Source organism: Pelodiscus sinensis, chromosome 20 (assembly GCF_052426305.1).
Source record: "Pelodiscus sinensis isolate ZL-2025 chromosome 20, ASM5242630v1, whole genome shotgun sequence".
Lineage (NCBI taxonomy): Eukaryota > Metazoa > Chordata > Testudines > Trionychidae > Pelodiscus > Pelodiscus sinensis.
Genome location: NC_143071.1, coordinates 3,151,670 through 3,169,652, shown reverse-complemented (window position 1 = coordinate 3,169,652; position 17,983 = coordinate 3,151,670). Strand labels below are relative to the sequence as shown.

General features: G+C 51.1%; 1 protein-coding gene across 5 annotated transcripts in view; it reads left to right on the top strand.

The window, feature by feature from the left end:
* Positions 1-5,964: 5,964 nt before the first annotated feature.
* Positions 5,965-17,983, top strand: part of SLC38A10 (solute carrier family 38 member 10) — a 54,402-nt gene continuing 42,383 nt past the window's right edge. For 2 of the 5 annotated variants that reach the window (XM_075904070.2, XM_075904069.2), the window contains exons 1-4: positions 5,967-6,462; positions 10,082-10,199; positions 13,891-13,936; positions 16,827-16,920. In XM_075904070.2, the coding sequence (XP_075760185.2) occupies positions 6,358-6,462; positions 10,082-10,199; positions 13,891-13,936; positions 16,827-16,920 (363 nt within the window). In that variant the 5' untranslated portion in view covers positions 5,967-6,357. Of the gene's footprint in view, positions 6,463-9,370; positions 9,526-10,081; positions 10,200-13,890; positions 13,937-16,826; positions 16,921-17,983 lie in introns of those variants that run through there. The other 3 variants (XM_075904071.2, XM_075904068.2, XM_075904072.2) reach the window with 3 other exon arrangements.

Genomic DNA, 17,983 nt, shown 5'->3' with positions numbered 1-17,983 from the left:
CAGAGTTGTCAGCCTGCTACATTGGCTCTTGGGCGGGGGAAGCAGGTTTGCACACCAGGCGTGCTGCTCGTGTAACACCCACATACGTGCACATGCTTGCCCACAAACACACGCAAAGCTCTCCCTCACTGGGACAAGCACGAGGCAAGGGACAAAGGAAACGTTCAAGGAATGAAATCAAAACAGCCCCAGAAATGGGCTCTGGGCGGCTGATTGGCCCACCTCTGAGGGGCCCGTTCCTGCTTTACTGGCCTGACCCCAGCTCTGTCCTGACTTGTCGGCTACAGCAGTTCACCCCCTTTGGAGCAGGGTTTGGACTCTCCCAGGACCGAGGGCCTTTACTCCGTCTGTAACGTCCTCTGCAATGTGACAGCCCTGAGCGCGCCGAGCGAATACCAACGCTGAGCACGTGTCTTGGAACAGGACGCCTCTCCGCTGCCATTACACACAGGTCAAGAAACCCCACAACCCCCAGGCCACACTGTACCGCAGGATCAAGGAGTCTCTGCGCCAGACCTTGTGACACTGACATTCAAAGTGATGAGAAATCACCTCCTATGAAGCTACTCATTACCAGGGTGTCTGAGAGCAGCTCCCCGGCTTTGGCTCAGAAACCTAGATAATTTGGGACTCGGAGGTTTAACCCTCATTTATCAGGCATGGGGCAATATTCCTGGAATTTCATTTTAGCCTAGATTCTAACAGAGGCATCCCAGACTGCTGCCCGCTGGCCCATCTGCGGTTTTATAGGGGCTGCGGATGGTAAATTAGATCCATTCCCTGTGATTGGATGTGTTGTCATTTTTATGACTTTGGGGTTATATAAACAGGGGAAGGAGAGAAAGGGAGCGGGAGGAGCCGAGAAGGGGGAGCCCATTAACCCACAATTGCTACATTTACTTTTTCCTTCTGAGTGTTAAATGCTGGTTGGTTTGCAGAATTGCTCGCAGCACTGCGCTGGGGCTTGGAACGCAAACCCTGCGAGCATACAGCAAACAGCTTTCAACATGTGTCAAAACCAAAGGGGAACCATTACAATAAAAAAACCGAGGGAGGGCTGTGAGACGTGGGCTCCTACGCCCTGTGGCAAAGGACGAAAGCGACATGGGGATTTTTTACATTATAGTCGTGTGTGTGTGTGTGTGTGTGTGTGTGTGTGTGTGTGTGTATGAGGGATGGTTAACTCTTTGGCTGCTGTCTATATTTTGAATTGCTCGGCCAGTGATGGTTGCCCAGAGGGTCTGTTCGTACCCAGACTTCAACAGTGACCCACGGAGCCCGACCCGTCCCACCAGCCACGTGCATGGCTCTCTAGGTAACACAGAACTGAGCTGTGGCGGTTGGGGGGGGAATAGAGATGTAAGCGACTGCTTGGGTAGTCGACTACCCGATAAGCTTAGGTGAGTCACTCCTTGACTACTCATCAGAACGGCCACACTGGGTCAGACCAAAGGTCCAGCTAGCCCAGGGTCCTCGCTTCCAACAGGGGCCAATGCCAGGTGCCCCAGAGGGAGGGAACAGAACAGGGAATCGTCGTGTGATCTCTCCCCTGTCGCCCATTCTCAGCCTCTGACACACAGAGTCTAGGGACACCATCCCTGCCCATCCTGGCTAGTAGCCCTTTATGGACCTATCCTCCATGAATGTATCTAGTTCTTTATCAGTATCTGTATCAGAGACAGCAAGGGGCAGGGAGCAGAAGCCAGTGCTGGGGGGAGCCAGCTTAAAAGCCGGTTCCCCCCAGCACCGTCTCTGCAGTGCGGACGGGGGCTAGAGAGGCAGCAGGCCTGGAGCTGGCACGAGCTGGGACTGCTTAGTCCCAGTTCGCCCCGCCCCTGGGAGCTACCCCCACTGTGGCTCTGCATTATAAACGTAGTAAGAGCCGGGCTGCCTGCACACTCGGCTCCTACTACATTTAAACTGCAGAGCCGCAGCAGGGGTAGCGAGCACCTCCCCTCCCCCCATTGACTACGTCACGTAGTCAATGGGAATTCCATCGACTACTCAATTAGCTAATTAACCGCGACTTTACCGCAAACTCCCCAAGTTTGGAGGACTCCAATCAAGAATTTGGGCTGCATGATGGAGGTACTGGCCAGCCAGCAAACCCCAGTTCCATCCCTCGCCACCCTGCAGAGCTTGGGACAGGAGGGGAGGGGGAATCTGGCCGTGTCCACAGGATGCTGCCTCTTTGCTCACCTGCCGACCCTGTGGCAGCTCTGGGAGGCAGGCAGGGAAATCTCCCAGTGTTTGCAATTGAAATGCTCTGTAACCATTTCTTCTTTTTGCCCTTTTTTGTTGTGACCTCCTTTTGGAAACTGGTCTCTGCCTTGCTCACACATCCACGCCTTGGAGGTCCCTGTGGTAGGAAGTCTTCTTAGGAGGTAGCATAGACTGCTCTCCAGGTAGTAACACAATGCAAACTCACCAGCTAAGGAGGAGTGAGGTGGGGTAGACCTGTGATTTGACCGGAGATCAGCAAGGAAAAACGCTAGCTGGGGCATTGGGAAGCATTCAATAGGAAGAGCACCATCTTCTGAATCATGAACTAGTATGTTCAGAGGCACTGTGCTTCTGCAGCTAAGGTCTTTTGGCTGACCCGCAGCATCATGGAAAAGTGTGTGGTCACCCTAGATCGGGCAGGGCTTTTTCCCATAAATAGAGGGGAAAGTTCTCCTGAGTCTCTTAGCCAAATGCCTACATTTTGCTCCACGAAATTCCCATTTATAGTTTCAACTGGATACGTTGTTCTTCATTTCCTCCTTTCAGCTGTACTGTAGTTAATATAGCTAAGATGTTCCACTTCAGAGGTGGCTGCATTTAAATGCTGGGTAAAGTTGTAATGGTTATTGATTACTCTCTGCAGGCTACAGAGAAGATAAAAGCCCTACTTCTGGTGAGGGCTAAGGGAGAATCTCCATTAGCTCAAATAGTTGCATGTGTTTTGGGAACCCAGTGTTATAAATTCTTTTCCAGACAAGGCATATGTACAGTGTAAGTTCACAATTCTGCTCTCTTAGTGGCTATGGCTTCATGACAAAGTGATGCCTGTGTGCTTTATCCGGCTTGTGAAATGCTTTGGGATCCTATGGGATGAAAGGTCCCTGTATAAATATAAGATTGCTATCGTTATGCAAACAGTCCTGGAAGGGCTCTCCCACACTGACAAGCTAGCTAGGCACAGTTCAGGTATGTGTGTTTTTTCCTCGGCTAATCTGTCACTTTGTAACCGGGACCCAGCTACACTGAAAGCCCTCTCACCCCGGCTCTCGGCCCCAATTTTGGGGCACTGGCTGGACTGCTATTTCTTTGGGTGCCCTAAAGGCACTTTCCTTACAGGTTCCCTGCATCGGGAACTAGTTTCGCTCAGTAAATGCACATGCTTCCTGAGAACACGTGGGAGTAGCACGCATGCACTCACGTGAAGCATCCACCCTCTGAAGATCAGTCCCTGTTAAGGTGGCCAATCGGGCATGACATACTACGGCCCTCAAAATCACTAGTCACTATTTAAAAATGTCGGCCTACACAATTGTAAAGCCTCAAATGTGCACTCGTCCCACAACTCGTTTGCTCTGCGCATTTCACTCAGGCAATAGACTCTGATCACATTCAGTTTGGTTTAAGGTATATTTTTCACCAACCTCCCTTTGTGGCTCTCATGCAAACCCTGCAAGAGAAAAAACCATGAGAAGTCCTGTGGCACCTTGAAGATTAACCAATTCATTTGGGCATAAGCTTTCGTGGGTAAATTCCTACTTCAGGTGATAATAACAGAGTGGGTTTTTGCCCATGAAAGCGTATGCCCATGTAAATCTGTTCATTTTTAAGGTACCACCGGGCTAATTGTTTTTGGACATACAGACAGACATGGCTACCCGCTCTGAGACCTATAGAGGAATGTTTCTCTCCGACCAACTAATAATTTCAGTCAATGCCCAAGTAAATGCCACAAAGACTTTTCTAATATTTGCTTTTGTCAGAAAACAACTCTTCAACAAATATTAAAAACTGGACCCACGCTTCCTAAATTTTAAACCTTCCTAGACATATTGCTCACAGAGAACAACATAGCTCAACTCTCCAGGAGCCATATCCAAATTTTCCAGAGTGGAAATAACAGAATCCAAGATTTTCACATCAAGAGCTATGAATGGGACACATCCAGCTCACTTAATTAGCTTCATTAACACAGGTCCTAATAAATCTTGGATTCTGATATTTCTACTCCAGCTCATCTGATGAAGTGGATTTTGCCCACAAAAGCTCATGATACTATATATTTTCGTAGTCTATAAGGCGCCACAGGAATATTGGTTGTTTTTATGATTTATGTTGAACCATAGCTGGATGCAGTGCTTTCTCGGAGATAGGCTGGACTAAACATAGACCAGATTCTTTACCCCAAAAGAGCTAAGGCATGACCAAGTGCCATATCATACGCAACAGGATGGACAGGGACAGTATAGATAAACGTACAAGGGTTCTGTGGACATTGTAGCGGGAATGCTGTGTACAAAAGGAGGATTAACAGGAGTTTGTTGAAGGAGGAGCAGGAAGGAGTGTGGCCAGTGGCAGATATCAGCTACAAGGCTGTTTCAGGTATATTCCACTCCTGGCCATCTGCTGCACTCCATTATCCAGTTACACTTTGCAGAGACAGTGGGGGTAAAACTCAGGTCCTACTGCCTCCAGCACTTAAGCTAACGGAGCATTTGTCTGGCAGTACAAGGCATGTGACACACAGCGGAGCAGTTCTATTTACATCCAGTAGAGGGCAGGTACACACACGTGCATTGCACTCAGGACAGCACAGTCATGGGGAAGGAAACAGGAGGCTACCGGAAGTTGGGGGGGGGGGATTGGACACACGTATGGGATATCCCTGATCATTGAGGTATAATGAGAACCGAGCACTTGGTCTGTGTGCAGTCTTTAGCCCTCTCAGCAGTAGAGATGGTTAATCTGCACCAGTGCTGCCCAATACCATAATGTACCCAAGAACAGAGACGATCCCATGCCAGAGCCATTCCGCACACCGGTGACCCCCAAAAAGTTATTCTGCATTTAGTGTTCAGAGGAACTGACTCAGAGGAGAAAAGCGTTATGAAGGGCAGAGTTATAAAGGGCAGAGTTACCCCCGTGTGGCCAGTGGTCTGCGTTTTCTAGATTCGCCCTGATTTTAATGGGCGAGCTCACATCCAGTAATGGATCCTGGATTGAGGATGTTAAGTATCATTTAATTCACTAATCAAATAGTCAATGCGTTTTTGCATCGACTATTCGATTAGTCGATAGGAGCCTGGGGTCAGCTGGGGTCTTGTTTCAAAGAGGCGGTGTTTCAAAGGGGCAGCACCACATGGAGCCGGAGGTCAGCTCCATGCAGCGCTGCCGCTTTGAAGTACCCTCCTCTTCCTGCCTCTGTCTGATAGAGGCGGCGGGGGGAAGTGACATCCCTACCCTGGATCTCGTGTCCAGGAAGGGGCCACGTTTGGGGCTCACAGGCTGCTGTGGCCTGAGATGCTGACGGGCTGACGAGCCGGAGACGTCGTTACAGACGTGGCTGCTGGGGAGACGTGGTCACGTTCTGCCAGGGGGGGACAAGCTCCCCGGGGGGGGGGGGGGTGACGTGGTGCTGGGCCATGATGCAAGGACACTGGCTGCCAGCCTGCCTAGGGGTGGCTAGACAGGGGAATAATGGGATGAGCTGGGCAACCATGGGGGCCGTGACGTCACACATCACCGTGACGTCACAGCTTACGTCACGCCGCGTGGCCGTAGTGACACGACCCCAGCCACCGGCGTTGCCATGGCGACATCGCCGCGCCGGAGCGGGGGAGGCATACCCCTCTGGAATCGGCCCCTCCCTCCCCGCACTGGCCCAGCGAGCTGCGCGCGGGTCCTCCCAGCGGGCAAGAGCGGCGCGCGCGCCAGGGGCCCGCTCTCTCCTCCCGTCTCGCTGGTCGGCCCCGCGCTTCCCGGAAACGCCAGCGGAGCAGGCGAACCCGGAAGTGGCGGGTGGCCGGGGAGCGAGCCGGACGGCCTGCCCGGGGAGCATGGGGCGGGCCGGGGCGGGAGGGCACAGCCAGACTCGGGGCCCCGCCTGAACCCAGGCCCCGCCCTCTCCGGGGGGCAGAGCGCTCCCCCTCCCTCGCCTTGCCCCTCCCCCCTCGACTGTCCTGCCCTTTCCCCTCATTAGCCCTCCCCCTCCCCCCTGCTTGCCCCGCCCCCCCCCGGCATCCGACCTCCCGTCGCTTGCCCCCCCCCCGCGCAGTCCCTCCCTCTCCGGGGGAGCCCCCCCCGCCGACCCCGCGCGCTCCGGGGTCATCGTCCTGCTGGCCCCCCCCCCCGCGCGCCATGGCGTCCGCCGCAGCGGCAGAGTCCAACTGGGGCCTGATCATGAACATTGTGAACAGCATCGTGGGGGTGAGCGTGCTCACCATGCCCTTCTGCTTCAAACAGGTGAGTGGGGGGGGCAGAACCTTACTCGTGGCGTGGGGGTGCAAAGTGGAAAAGTGAGTTCTCTGCCCTGCAGAGTGGAAACAGATCTAGTGGTTACAGCAGGAAACCTGAACTCATGCGTTCAGGTCTCCGCGCTGCCATGGATTTGATGTGTGTCGCTTTGCCGTTCTGTGCCTCAGTTTCCTTGCCTTTTAAGGCGTCATGGGGGTTGTTAAGATTGCATCGCGGAGGGGTGTAAAAAGCACTAACATTTTTGAGTGGCAAGCACTGCAAGGGTGCGTCTAGACTGGCCGCTTGAATTTACACAAGAGCACTGACTTTGTAATGTACAAAATCAGTGCTTCTTGCGCAAATACTTTCACGCTCCTGCTCGGGAAAAAGCTCTCTTGCGCAAGACTACTTGTACAAGAAGGCCAGTGTAGACAGGGAAGAATTGTTTTGCACAAAAAAGCCCCAATGGCTAAAATGGCAGTCGGGGCTTTCTTGCGCAAAATTGCATCTAGACTGGCCACGTAGGCTTTTCTGCAAAAGCACTTTTTGCGCAAAACCATCCTTGCCAATCTAGATGCTCTTTTGCGGAAAAACTTTTCCATTAAAAGTATTTCCCCAAAATCATGCCAGTCTAGACGTAGCCTTCGAGTGTGGCTGTATACGCACATTTGGGGAAATTGCCTACCACTGCACTGGCACTAGGTGCAACTCTCCGGTGGGTACTACACTAGGAGCACTGCTTCTGACTATTTACCGTTAGCAAGTGTAGATAACTTAGTGGTTAGGGTTTCATCAGCCAGTGCCTATCAGGATTCTCACTGTTGCTAGTAGCAGTGGTGGTGCAATCGTAGGAGGTTTCCCAATATAGCTTGTGATAATAAGGCAGTGGTGGGCAACCTGTGGCCCATCTGTGTTCTATGCATATCTCAGGAGACGTTGCCCACACACAGGGTTACCAGATTCCGCTGGTTCTGTCTGCATCATTTTTTTCCTACCAGTATTAAAGTGACACGCACATGAAGCAAGGGTGCGTGAAGTGAGGTAAGAGTTGTGCCCTTCCTTTGCATCCAGTCAGAGCGCTGCTACAGTTTGATTGGTACACCTCACAAATTCTAGGTACTCAAGCACAGTTAGAAAAACTGCCCTATCCCAGGACGCCCTGCCTTGGTTACGGCAATCTTATGGCCCACTGTGATGGAGGGCTACTCATATGGCCCACTCACTAGCCTAAGCGACGAGGAGTCCTGTGGCACCTTATAGACTAACTGAAGTGTAGGAGCATAAGCTTTCGTGGGCAAAGACCCACTTCGTCAGATGCATCTGACGAAGTGGGTCTTTGCCCACGAAAGCTTATGCTCCTACACTTCAGTTAGTCTATAAGGTGCCACAGGACTCCTCGTCGCTTTTGCAGATTCAGACTAACACGGCTACCCCTCTGATACGTCACTAGCCTAAGTATTTCATCACTGAGATTATGTCTTGAAGAGCAAAGTATTACTATCCAAGTGCAAGTGGGAAAGCACTGGTAACCAAGGGTGCCATGAAGCAATTGTCGCTGGCGGGATTTGTGCGAGGAGAGGGCTATAAGCAGTGACTTCCAAGAGGAGAAGATGGCTTCTGATGTACTTCTATATGGCACATGTTCTAGTTTGCAGGTAGTGTTAGAAAAGCATGATACCAGGAGTGGGAGGAGACAGAGAAACTTTTCCATTTTCACCTTTTCCTTACCGGGACTAGATTCTGTTGTATCTACTTGTCTTTGAGATGTAGAAAAAGTGATGTATCTTAACACAAGCTGTAACAATGCCCACAAGCATCCTGGGCACCTTGCAGAACAGGCAGAAAGGTGTGGTCACTAAGGATGTGACATATTGAGTAAATAGCTAATCGTGTACTCGATACAATTTGTATTGAGTTCACAATTAGTTGATAAGGGGCCGCTGCAGCTCTGCAGTTTAAATGTAGTGGAAACTGGGCATGCAGGGAGCCCGTCTCCTACTACATTTAAGCAGCAGTGCCGCAGCGGAGTAGGTCCGGGCCCCAGCTCGTGTTGGGTCCAGACTGCTGCGGCGCTGCCTTTTAAATGTAATTTGAACTGCCTGGCACATACTAGGAGCCTTCATGTAACCGTGAACGTTAACCAATGAGCACAAGCTCGTCAATTAACCATGTACATGGTTATACTTTCAAATCCCTACCTAATATTGCAATCTTCTCAGTACTAGTTTACCCATTATACAGTTCACTTGCAAAGTGAGGGGATGCTCCAGCGACTGACTGAGATTGATATTTTTATTTGCCCAACTTCTGTTCTCCTTTGGAACAAGGTTGCCACCCAGTAGCTTCTCCCCAACTGTGAATAAAAAAATGGGAAGTCGACAACCTTATCATTGCCAGTGCTGTGCAACCTGTCAAGCAAGCTCGGTTTTAAAGGCTTTGCCCCACAAGTCATCTAGCTCTGTATGCAAAGAGATGAGCCTTTTGTTCCTGGGCTGGCAGCAGCCCCAGTCACACACCTAATTTGAGTAACATAGAACAAATTGTACCTGCAGTGAGATCTAACATCACTCGTGCCCAGTGGTAGAAAAAAGGCTGCCCCCATGCTCCAATTGCTCCCATCACCTGCCTGGCACTCCTGCTGGGGAGTGGGAAGCCAGTATAAGCTGGCTCCTGGCATGCACCGGCTCTTGGCTGCTAGCCCTATTCCTGGGTGCTGGCTGCTCTGTGGGCTCTGCAATATAAGCCTTATTCTGCAGAGCCCATCGCATGGAGCGGCAGTCAGCAGGGTGCATCTTTCCCGCCCTAATCCCCCAAAATGGTTAACCATGTAAGCGCTTGGATTTCTTAACACTTACATGGTTACTGTTTTTAAAGCTTTTTTACATCCTTAGCCCCCGTAGCCTGACCCATTTCTCTGGCAGGAGTTCTGGGGAGTCGGTGCGCAGGGCACTGCAAGCAGGAGGAGTGGCCACAGGGACACCCAGATCTCAAATCCATCTCTGCTCATGTCTGTTTCAAGTTGCTTGATGTTGTCATCAGTGTTCAGTGATTAACACTGTTCTCTGCAAACAGGTATAAATCAACCATCCAAGCAATGCGGGAGGGTAGATCGCTGGCTGCATATTTTGTGCTGTAAATGCATTGACAGGCCCCTTATGCTTGTGGATAGGTGTTACGGCGATTTTTAACTCCTAGATCTACAAAATAACTACTTGCTGTACACGATTCTCTTACGAATGGTAGGGAATTCTGCTGGAATGCGCCCTGAAAACGCCTGGTTGACAAGACGCAAACAGTGTTACAGCTTGAAAGTTCCGTTTTGTAAATTGCTCTGGTTTTACTTGTCTGCACTACAGTGTTGCAACCCAGCCATCTAGGAAACAGGTGGCTGCTTTGTGTCAGCCTCAAACTGAGGCAAGTGAATCAAATCGAATGAATATGTCACATTTCTACTGGCTGCCGTTGAAGGCAGGGGAACTCCTTTAATAGGGCAAAATGTGCCTGGCAATGTGCAAGGGAGCCTAGAGGTGATATGGGGGAGCGGTAAGAATCTGTGAAGTAAGAGAGACCCCAGGAAAAACGGCTTGCTTTCCAGCTTGTGCTTGTATTTTTTTAAATTCCCGTGCAGTGTGGCATTGTCCTGGGAGCCTTGCTGCTGATTTTCTGTTCCTGGATGACTCATCAATCCTGCATGTACCTGGTGAAATCGGCCAATCTTAGCAAGCGTAGGACCTACCCAGGACTCGGTGAGAATTTTCTGCTGTGGGACTTCCCTTTTTTTTTTAAAAGGAATTTTACTCTGGCCTCTTAATTTACAACTTTCATGCTAATATTGCTGAATTATTAACGTTATTTTTGGCCTCGTTTTTACTGTGTGTTGCCTACCTTGTTTATCCCTTCCTTCTGCTTCTTGTCACCAGAGTAATCTGAGGGTTTAATTCTGCCTTTGATTGTGAAGTTAATAGGCACAGAATTGTTTTGACTCGGCACTGCAGGAGGAGGAGATGCGGTTTCTGGATGATCAAAACACAAGTTCTCAGGAGCTAGCATAGTGGGTGTCTGCTGTAAATTATTGGTCTCGCTATGAAACCCGCTAGCTACCCCACCCAGTGTGCTACCGAGGACATTGGGTTCTGCCAGTTGAGTGCCTGGCATAGAGCATCGGCTTCCTGGATTTCAGCTGTACGAATGTTTATGGCAGAGCAAGGGGGAGGTGAGAGGAAATGGTGCACAAAGTGGCCAAGAAAATAAAAACATGTGCAAGATTCATGTGTGGGTTTTTGGCAGAGTTCTCCATCCCTCTTCCTTATTGTTTGGTGCCAGTATTAGTTTGTGACCTCTCCTCTGATTCCCAAGGATACTGGGGGGAGGAGATGCCTGAACTCTTCAGATGACACGTGAGAGTCGCGGATTGAAAGTAGAGCTCCACAGAGATCTCGGCGGAATAGGGGTCAGCTGAGCTGCTGTACCAAGGGTTGCAAATCCTGCCCTGTGCTTTTCAGTTTTCACCTTTGCAGGGGTGGGATTTCTTCCTGCAGGTGATGGAGATGGAAGATTCTCATTGGTGGAAGTTGCTTCCTTTGCCCTTGAGTCCATCCTGTGTGTCCCCAGTTGGATACCTCCTCTCGGGGAGTCAGTGGAGAGAATTGGCTGGGCTCACCATCTAGAAAAGACTTGAAAGCAATATGCAGTCTGCTCAGGATCTCTCAAAAGCTGAGATGATTAGGAAACTCTTGTGGTCTCCAAGGTTCTTCCTCTGGTACTGAAAAGATGGTTCAGTTATAGCTGAGCCCTCAGGTGGAGTCTCACATGGCCCCTCGTCCCCTGCAGCAGCTGCCCATCGCGGGTCTTCCACCCCCTTCCTCGGTACAGAAAGCCTTTGTGTGCTGCCTCTTTCTTGTTGAAATACAGAGAGTCCCCCTTCACCTTGGAGTGTCTCCCAGGAAGACTAGATTCTCCGCTCTTTCCAAAGCCCAAGAGCTCAAAGACACAGAGGCCAGTTGTGCTTCCAAACTTCCTGGCACCCCCTGTCCCACAAACGCTGGCACTGAAAGAAGCGCCTTCCCTTCCTCCTCATCTTTGTCCTGGGAGAGGTGCCACCACGGGCAGCCAGAGGAGGGACAGAGCTGAGAGGAAAGACATCCTCCGGGCGAATGAAAGCCGCACTCCTACAATGCATCCTAATGCATCAAGGTTGAGCGACTCTACACAGACAGTCTTTGTCACCGTTTGCTTGTACGCCGTACATCTGCGCGAGCTCCTGGCAGCCCCAGCAGCTGATTCTGTGGGAGGCTTTGGCAGCTCTGAAAGATGCAGGAAAGTTTTGCAAATTAACTTCAGCCAGCCAGTCCCTTCCGGAAGAACATTCAGATCAGTAAATGCAGTAACAAAAGAGCCAGGGTCAGGGCAGTCTACCATAAACACCTTAATTTATGCAGCACTTCCCAGCTGAGAGAATCTATATTCTAGCTTTTCCAAGTATTTTCCCCCTGCTCTCTCATTTAGCAGCTGTCACTGCGCAGCAATGGTGTGCAGCACGTTAGGATCTTAAGAAATGAATATATTATCCAAGTGAGTCTGTCGTGGGAATGCGGGGAGTGGGATGGAATTACCGCAGCTCGAGTTTGATCAGGACAAGAGGTAAAGCAACTCCTTCCTGCTGCCAAAAGGGCTGTGGGCTCGGAAAGATGACTGGTGCTCCGGAAAGCAGGACGGGGCACATGGCACTGAGAAGAAAGCCATGTGCGGAATTGCCAAGGCCACTGTGCAGCAGTCATGGAGTTTATTGTGGAAGGGCCTCCAAGTACTGACCAAATCCAGCTGTGCTCAGCTGGTGAGATTTCTGGAGATCACATTGTGAAGTGGTTTGGCTGAGTAATTTTGTACAGTCCATCTCCTCCTTTCTCTTCGAAAAGATAAAAGATCCAATTTTCCTAGCAGCCCCAGATGGGGACATCTGGTGTAACATGTTTTTGAAGACTCATTCTCATTAAAACATTATTTCAGAGTAGCCAAGGACGCTGATCGTTTCATAAAATCCGGAGCCTGGACTGTCGCTACTGCCCGGAGGTGCCTGCACTTTTTACATGACATTAAAAGAGGTTTATTGGGATGATGCAGTAACAGCCGTCCTTTGTGGAGATCAGGTCATTGAACCCATCATCCCCAGAAGGAGCTTTTTCTTTTCCTGCATGCCCAGCCCTCAGGTTCACAGAACGTAGCTTGCCCACTCAACAGCCACTCCCCTTTTTAGCCAGGATCCTCCATGCAGGCAAGACAAAGTCCAGAGGTATGGCTTGCTCATCCCATTTTAATATTGCAACCTCTCTGCGCAGACAAGCAGCGAGCAGGAGCCCAGAGATCTAACACAACCAGATTTCACTGAACACTTTACCAAGCTGCCTGCCTTCTGAGTTATTCACATGACAGGAGCCTCGACTTATTTTTTTCCAGTGGTGTCTTCCCACACGCTTTCCTTCCCATTGTAGAGATGGCCATTTGATTTCCTTCATTCTCAGACTGGGGAGGTGCCAAGGAAATACGGCATTTGTGCGATAACAGTGAAGGCCACAGAAGGCGCTTCCAGAGATGGACAAACTATTTCTTGGCTGCCTTCAGGCACGTGTAGTGTACAGCTACCTCTAGGGATGCTCAGCGGGGAGAAAACAGGCCGTTCTTTGCTTGATTCAGCTAGAGTTAGCTACCCAGGACTAATGCCACAAACAATGTGGTCTGTGTTAGAACTGGAGGTCTTAAGTCCCCCTACCCCAAGTAAGAGGTCTCCAAAAGTATAAGCAGAACTTTCCTGGCTCTTTCTTTTCAGAACGCCCAGTCATTTAAAGGATACTGATTATTTTCTGCTACCAGCCACGGCCAAAGTCTGGGGGGAAAAAAAAGGCTTTTGGCAAAATCCCTATGGTGTGGGTTGTGAATGCCGGGTATTCTGGGAATGGAATTGAGCATTCTGGGCAGCATTCCAGATCTCCCATCCAGCAACATCAGGCAGTTCAGTTATAATGGGAAGGAAAAAATAAAAATGGGAACTTGACTGAAATTTTGCACTGTAGTAACTTTTTGCCACACAGCATCTTCTCCATGCATATTTTCTCTTCCACGCTGGCTTTCTTCTTCTAATGGTTGCCATGTGTAACTGCTACTTAGCGCTGCTTTTTTCCCCCCTCAGCAGAGTAAAAAAAGAACCTGCTTTGTATCTTTCCCTCATCTTTGTTCTTGTCTTATGTGGGTTTTGATACTCAGATGGTATGTCTGAAAAAAGAAAATGGGAGGGTGGGCAGGGGAAACCAGCCCCAAAATGCAAAGCTAGCAGATTCCTGTCAAATTGCCCTTCATCACTATTATTGTTAATTTCTAACTGATGTATATGTCACAGGCTGCACCCTCCCTGAGCTCACAGTGGTGTGTTTTCTCTTTTGCTAGCATTTCATGCCTATGGAAAAGCAGGGAAAATGCTGGTGGAGACCAGGTAAAGCTCTATTCATTTACAATCTAAATCGTTTGTTTAGTTTATTTTGATTATTAAAAGGCTTTTCTCCAAACCTGTACAGGATGACAGCTTCACCATGTCTTGATTTCTTCCCCTCTGCTCTCCTTCTGAAAGCCTCCCTTGTCACCTAGAATTTGGGCTGATGACGAGCTAAACTACTTAACCTGTTCTTTTGTTTCTGCCATCTGCTTTGCAAACCACCCGGGATGGGCGCTCCCTGTGCACCTCTATATTTCCGAAGGGAGAGGCAGTGTTGCATACTAGTTAGTGAAGGGCTGGCATGGAGGAGACCTGGGTTTCATTCCCTATTCTGCTACACTTACTGTGAGCCCTTGGTCAGAAAACTTGTGGTGTGATTTACAGACACACGGAGCCTAACACTGAAGTCACAGAAGTTGGGTGCAGCTCCATTTAGTACCTCTGAAAATTAGCCCATTTGCCTGCCTCATGCCTCAGTTTCCCCTTCTGTAGACTAGGAGTAACACTGCTTTGTGTTGGTAAAGCTGTTTGAGCTGCAGGTAAATAGGAGCAGTATCTGTTGGTGATGGTGGGCTGGAATTCTGATTTCATTGAATGACAGTAAAAGCCAAGACCTCTGACTCTTGTAACTACAGTTGAACCTCCCTAATCTGGCACCCTCAGGACCTGACCGGTGCCGAACCAGAGAATTTGCCAGACCACGGATGGTCAGGATTGTCTAGCAGCATGACCGACACTCTCACGGCTTGCTGGACTCTTAGAGGACATTTGGGGTAAATTAGAGCTAAACCCTGAGAGCCAGGCCTGGTGGCTATAAAACTTTATGGGACCGTGGGAAACTTGGCCGCATCCATAATTAGTGGACATCCAGCTAACTCAAATCATGCCGGACCGTGGCTGTTGCTGGGCTAGAGAGGTTCAACTGTATCACATTTCTGTTCTGAAAAATGCCATTCACAAAGCTTCGAAGGACACGAGTAGAGATGCAGAAGTCCAGTTGGTCTAAAGTCCCTGTACCGGGCACAGGGTAGCATCACAGCCCATTCTGTAGAGCAGGGGTCAGCAACCTATGGCTCAGTACGGAACCAAATTTGGCTCTTTTGTCATTCCCCACATACATGCAACTTTTAAATCAAAATGAGAAATGCTAACTCTGGCACACAGTGAGCCCTGCTGCTCCCACCCTGGCAGCAGCTCCAGAGCAAACTGCTTGCCCTGCTTTCCCCCCTCCTTGGTGGTGGCTGACCAGCTGCTCCTGGAGTGGTGGGTGGGCAGACTCAAACCTGTAACCCCAGGAGCTGAGGCCTTATTCATTGGGACACTGGGGGACTCACTTTGCCTCCAGCAGTTGGTTGCCTTATCCTCCCTACAGTCAGCTGATGCCAGCTCCAGCCCTGGGCAAGCAGGTGGTGGCCTCGCTCTGGCGCACAGCCAGGATGGGCTGCACAGGGCCAGGGTGTGGGGAGGACTTGAGCCCACAGCCCCAGGCTCTGGAGGCTGATGCCTTATCCATTAAGTCACTGGAGGACCCACCCCCCAGCCCTACCTCCAGGTGCTCTCTTATCCTCTCTACTTTCACCCCCCCAACCCTGTGTCTGAGTCCATCATACACCCACCCCCCCTGCCCTGAGCCCCTCATTTATCCCAACCCACACCCCCAGCCCCTGCCATAAGATTGACAGAAGACAGCCTGAATACCTGCATGAAGCTGGATTTGACCAGTTATGATGTAAACGTCAAAGAAATGTGCAAAAAGATGCAGCAGCAGAAGTCCCATAAACTAGTCTGCGAGTCCCATGTCTCATTTGTGCTACCGATAATCATCATGTCAATTACCAATAATACTAAGTTGTATATTTTCAGTCATGCAAATAGGCATCCGTATGCTGCTCTTTGCTGAGCACTTGTTCTAGATTTTGATGTGGTTTGAAAACGTTGCCCACCCTGCTGTAGAGCAGAGGGTCTTGCACTAGGATCCGTGGTGGTCTGACTGATGTCTTGGTTCTGGCCCTCCTCCTCATTCCCAGCTGCTAAACTGCTGTAAGACACCTAAAAACACGCCATGGACTTTTTTAATGTTACGTTTCCACGCAAGCAATTGCCGTAATTACCACGGGGATATTATATGAACAGAAGTGAGGGGCGAAGTGGTCCATGCAGCCGGGACTGGGAAGGGGAAGCATTTCATGAGACAGTCTCCTCGTTAAAATGTGGCCGACCCTGTGCAAATGCCTGCAAACCCCTGGGCTGAAGTATGTAATTGAAGCACAGTCCCTCACTGTTAGTTGCAGACTGGGCTAGCCTTGGGCTCCAAAGAACTCCCGGTACCCTTACTGTCATGCCCAGTGTTTAAGATGCATAGTTGTCCTCTTCAAGGGATGCTCCAGGTGTGGGGAGCAGCCCCTCGCCCGTTGCGGCCCAGCTGACAGAACCCCGGCCGGCTGGAGCAATCCAATGCCTGTTGCATGACAGGACCCCAGCTGGCTGGAACAGTCCCCCACCTGCAGCAGGACTCCGGCCGCACGGTTAACTGCTTAAACATTTACAATTACATCGCTTAGTCAGTTCAGTGTTTAAATGGATATGTACATCCCTACTCCAGCCCCCGCTGTGCTGGGGACAGACAACACAGTGGTTAAAAGGCCAGCGGCTGGGTCTACGCTGATGCTGCCACCAGTGTAGTTGCATTTTTGGTAGCGACAGCAAGAAGTTTCCAGCAGAGAAGTCCAGTGTAGATATAACCATGGTGAGGGTTGCACAATGCTAATCCCCTAGGAATGCCGCAGTTATTACTTGCAGGTAGGTGGTAAGTGCTGCATTCCAGGGGAGTTTTCAGCTCCAGACTGGAATTTAGATTTCAGCCTTTTCATTTGTGCGTGTTTCTTTCCAGCATGATTGGGCTGATGCTGGGAACCTGCATTGCTTTCTACGTTGTGATTGGTGACTTGGGATCAAACTTCTTTGCCCGGTTGCTTGGACTACAGGTAAACTTACAATCGCGTGTGCGCGTCCAGCAGTTTAAAGACAAGGCTGCGATTGTTGGCTAAGTCCCTCTTGCAGCGCGTGTTACCGTGCCGCGGCGAGCATCCCGCCTTCATAATATCAACCAGCTGCATCCAGGTGACTTACTGTTCCCCCATGTTAAAGCTTAATGGCAAGCCTCATGCACCAGAACAGGGATGCGGAACCTACGGCCCGGGGGCTGCGTTTGCCTTGCTCCAACTGGCAGTGCTCAGGGCTCTCTTCCACACCACAGCAGAATGAGCCAGTGCTGCTGCTCTAGCCATACGGGGGTGGTGGTGAGGGCCCAGAGGCTCTGCCTGGCAGGGGGAGTAAGCATCTTTTCCCTGCGCTCACTTGCAGGCTCCACCCCATCACTCCCATTGCCCGGGAATCCCAGCCTGTCAGAGCGATTGGGGGGTGGAATCTGCAAATATTGGGTGGTGCAGAGCCACCTGTGGCCTCCTCCAGGAGATGCACAATGTAGGTGCTCCATTCCTGCCCGGACCTTGCACCCACAGCCTGTTCCTGCACCCTACCTCCTCCCCGGGCACCGCACCCCCAGCCCTCTCCAGCGCCCTGCCTCCTTCCCGGGCACCCGCCCCCCCAGCTCTCTCCTGCGCCCTGCCTCCTTCCCGGGCACCGCACCCCCAGCCCTCTCCTGCGCCCTGCCTCCTTCCCGGGCACCCGCCCCCCCAGCCCTCTCCTGCGCCCTGCCTCCTTCCCGGGCACCCGCCCCCCCAGCCCTCTCCTGCGCCCTGCCTCCTTCCCGGGCACCGCACCCCCAACCCTCTCCAGCGCCCTGCCTCCTTCCCGGGCACCGCACCCCCAGCCCTCTCCTGCGCCCTGCCTCCTTCCTGGGCACCGCACCCCCAGCCCTCTCCAGCACCCTTCCTCCTCCCTGGGCACTGCACCCCCAACCTGCCTCTGCACCCTACCTCCTCCCCGGGCACCGCACCCCCTACCTGCTCCATCCCAGCCCACTTCTGCACCCTCCCTCCCACCAAGATCCTACATCCCTCCCCCCAGTCGGCTCCCTGGCAGTCT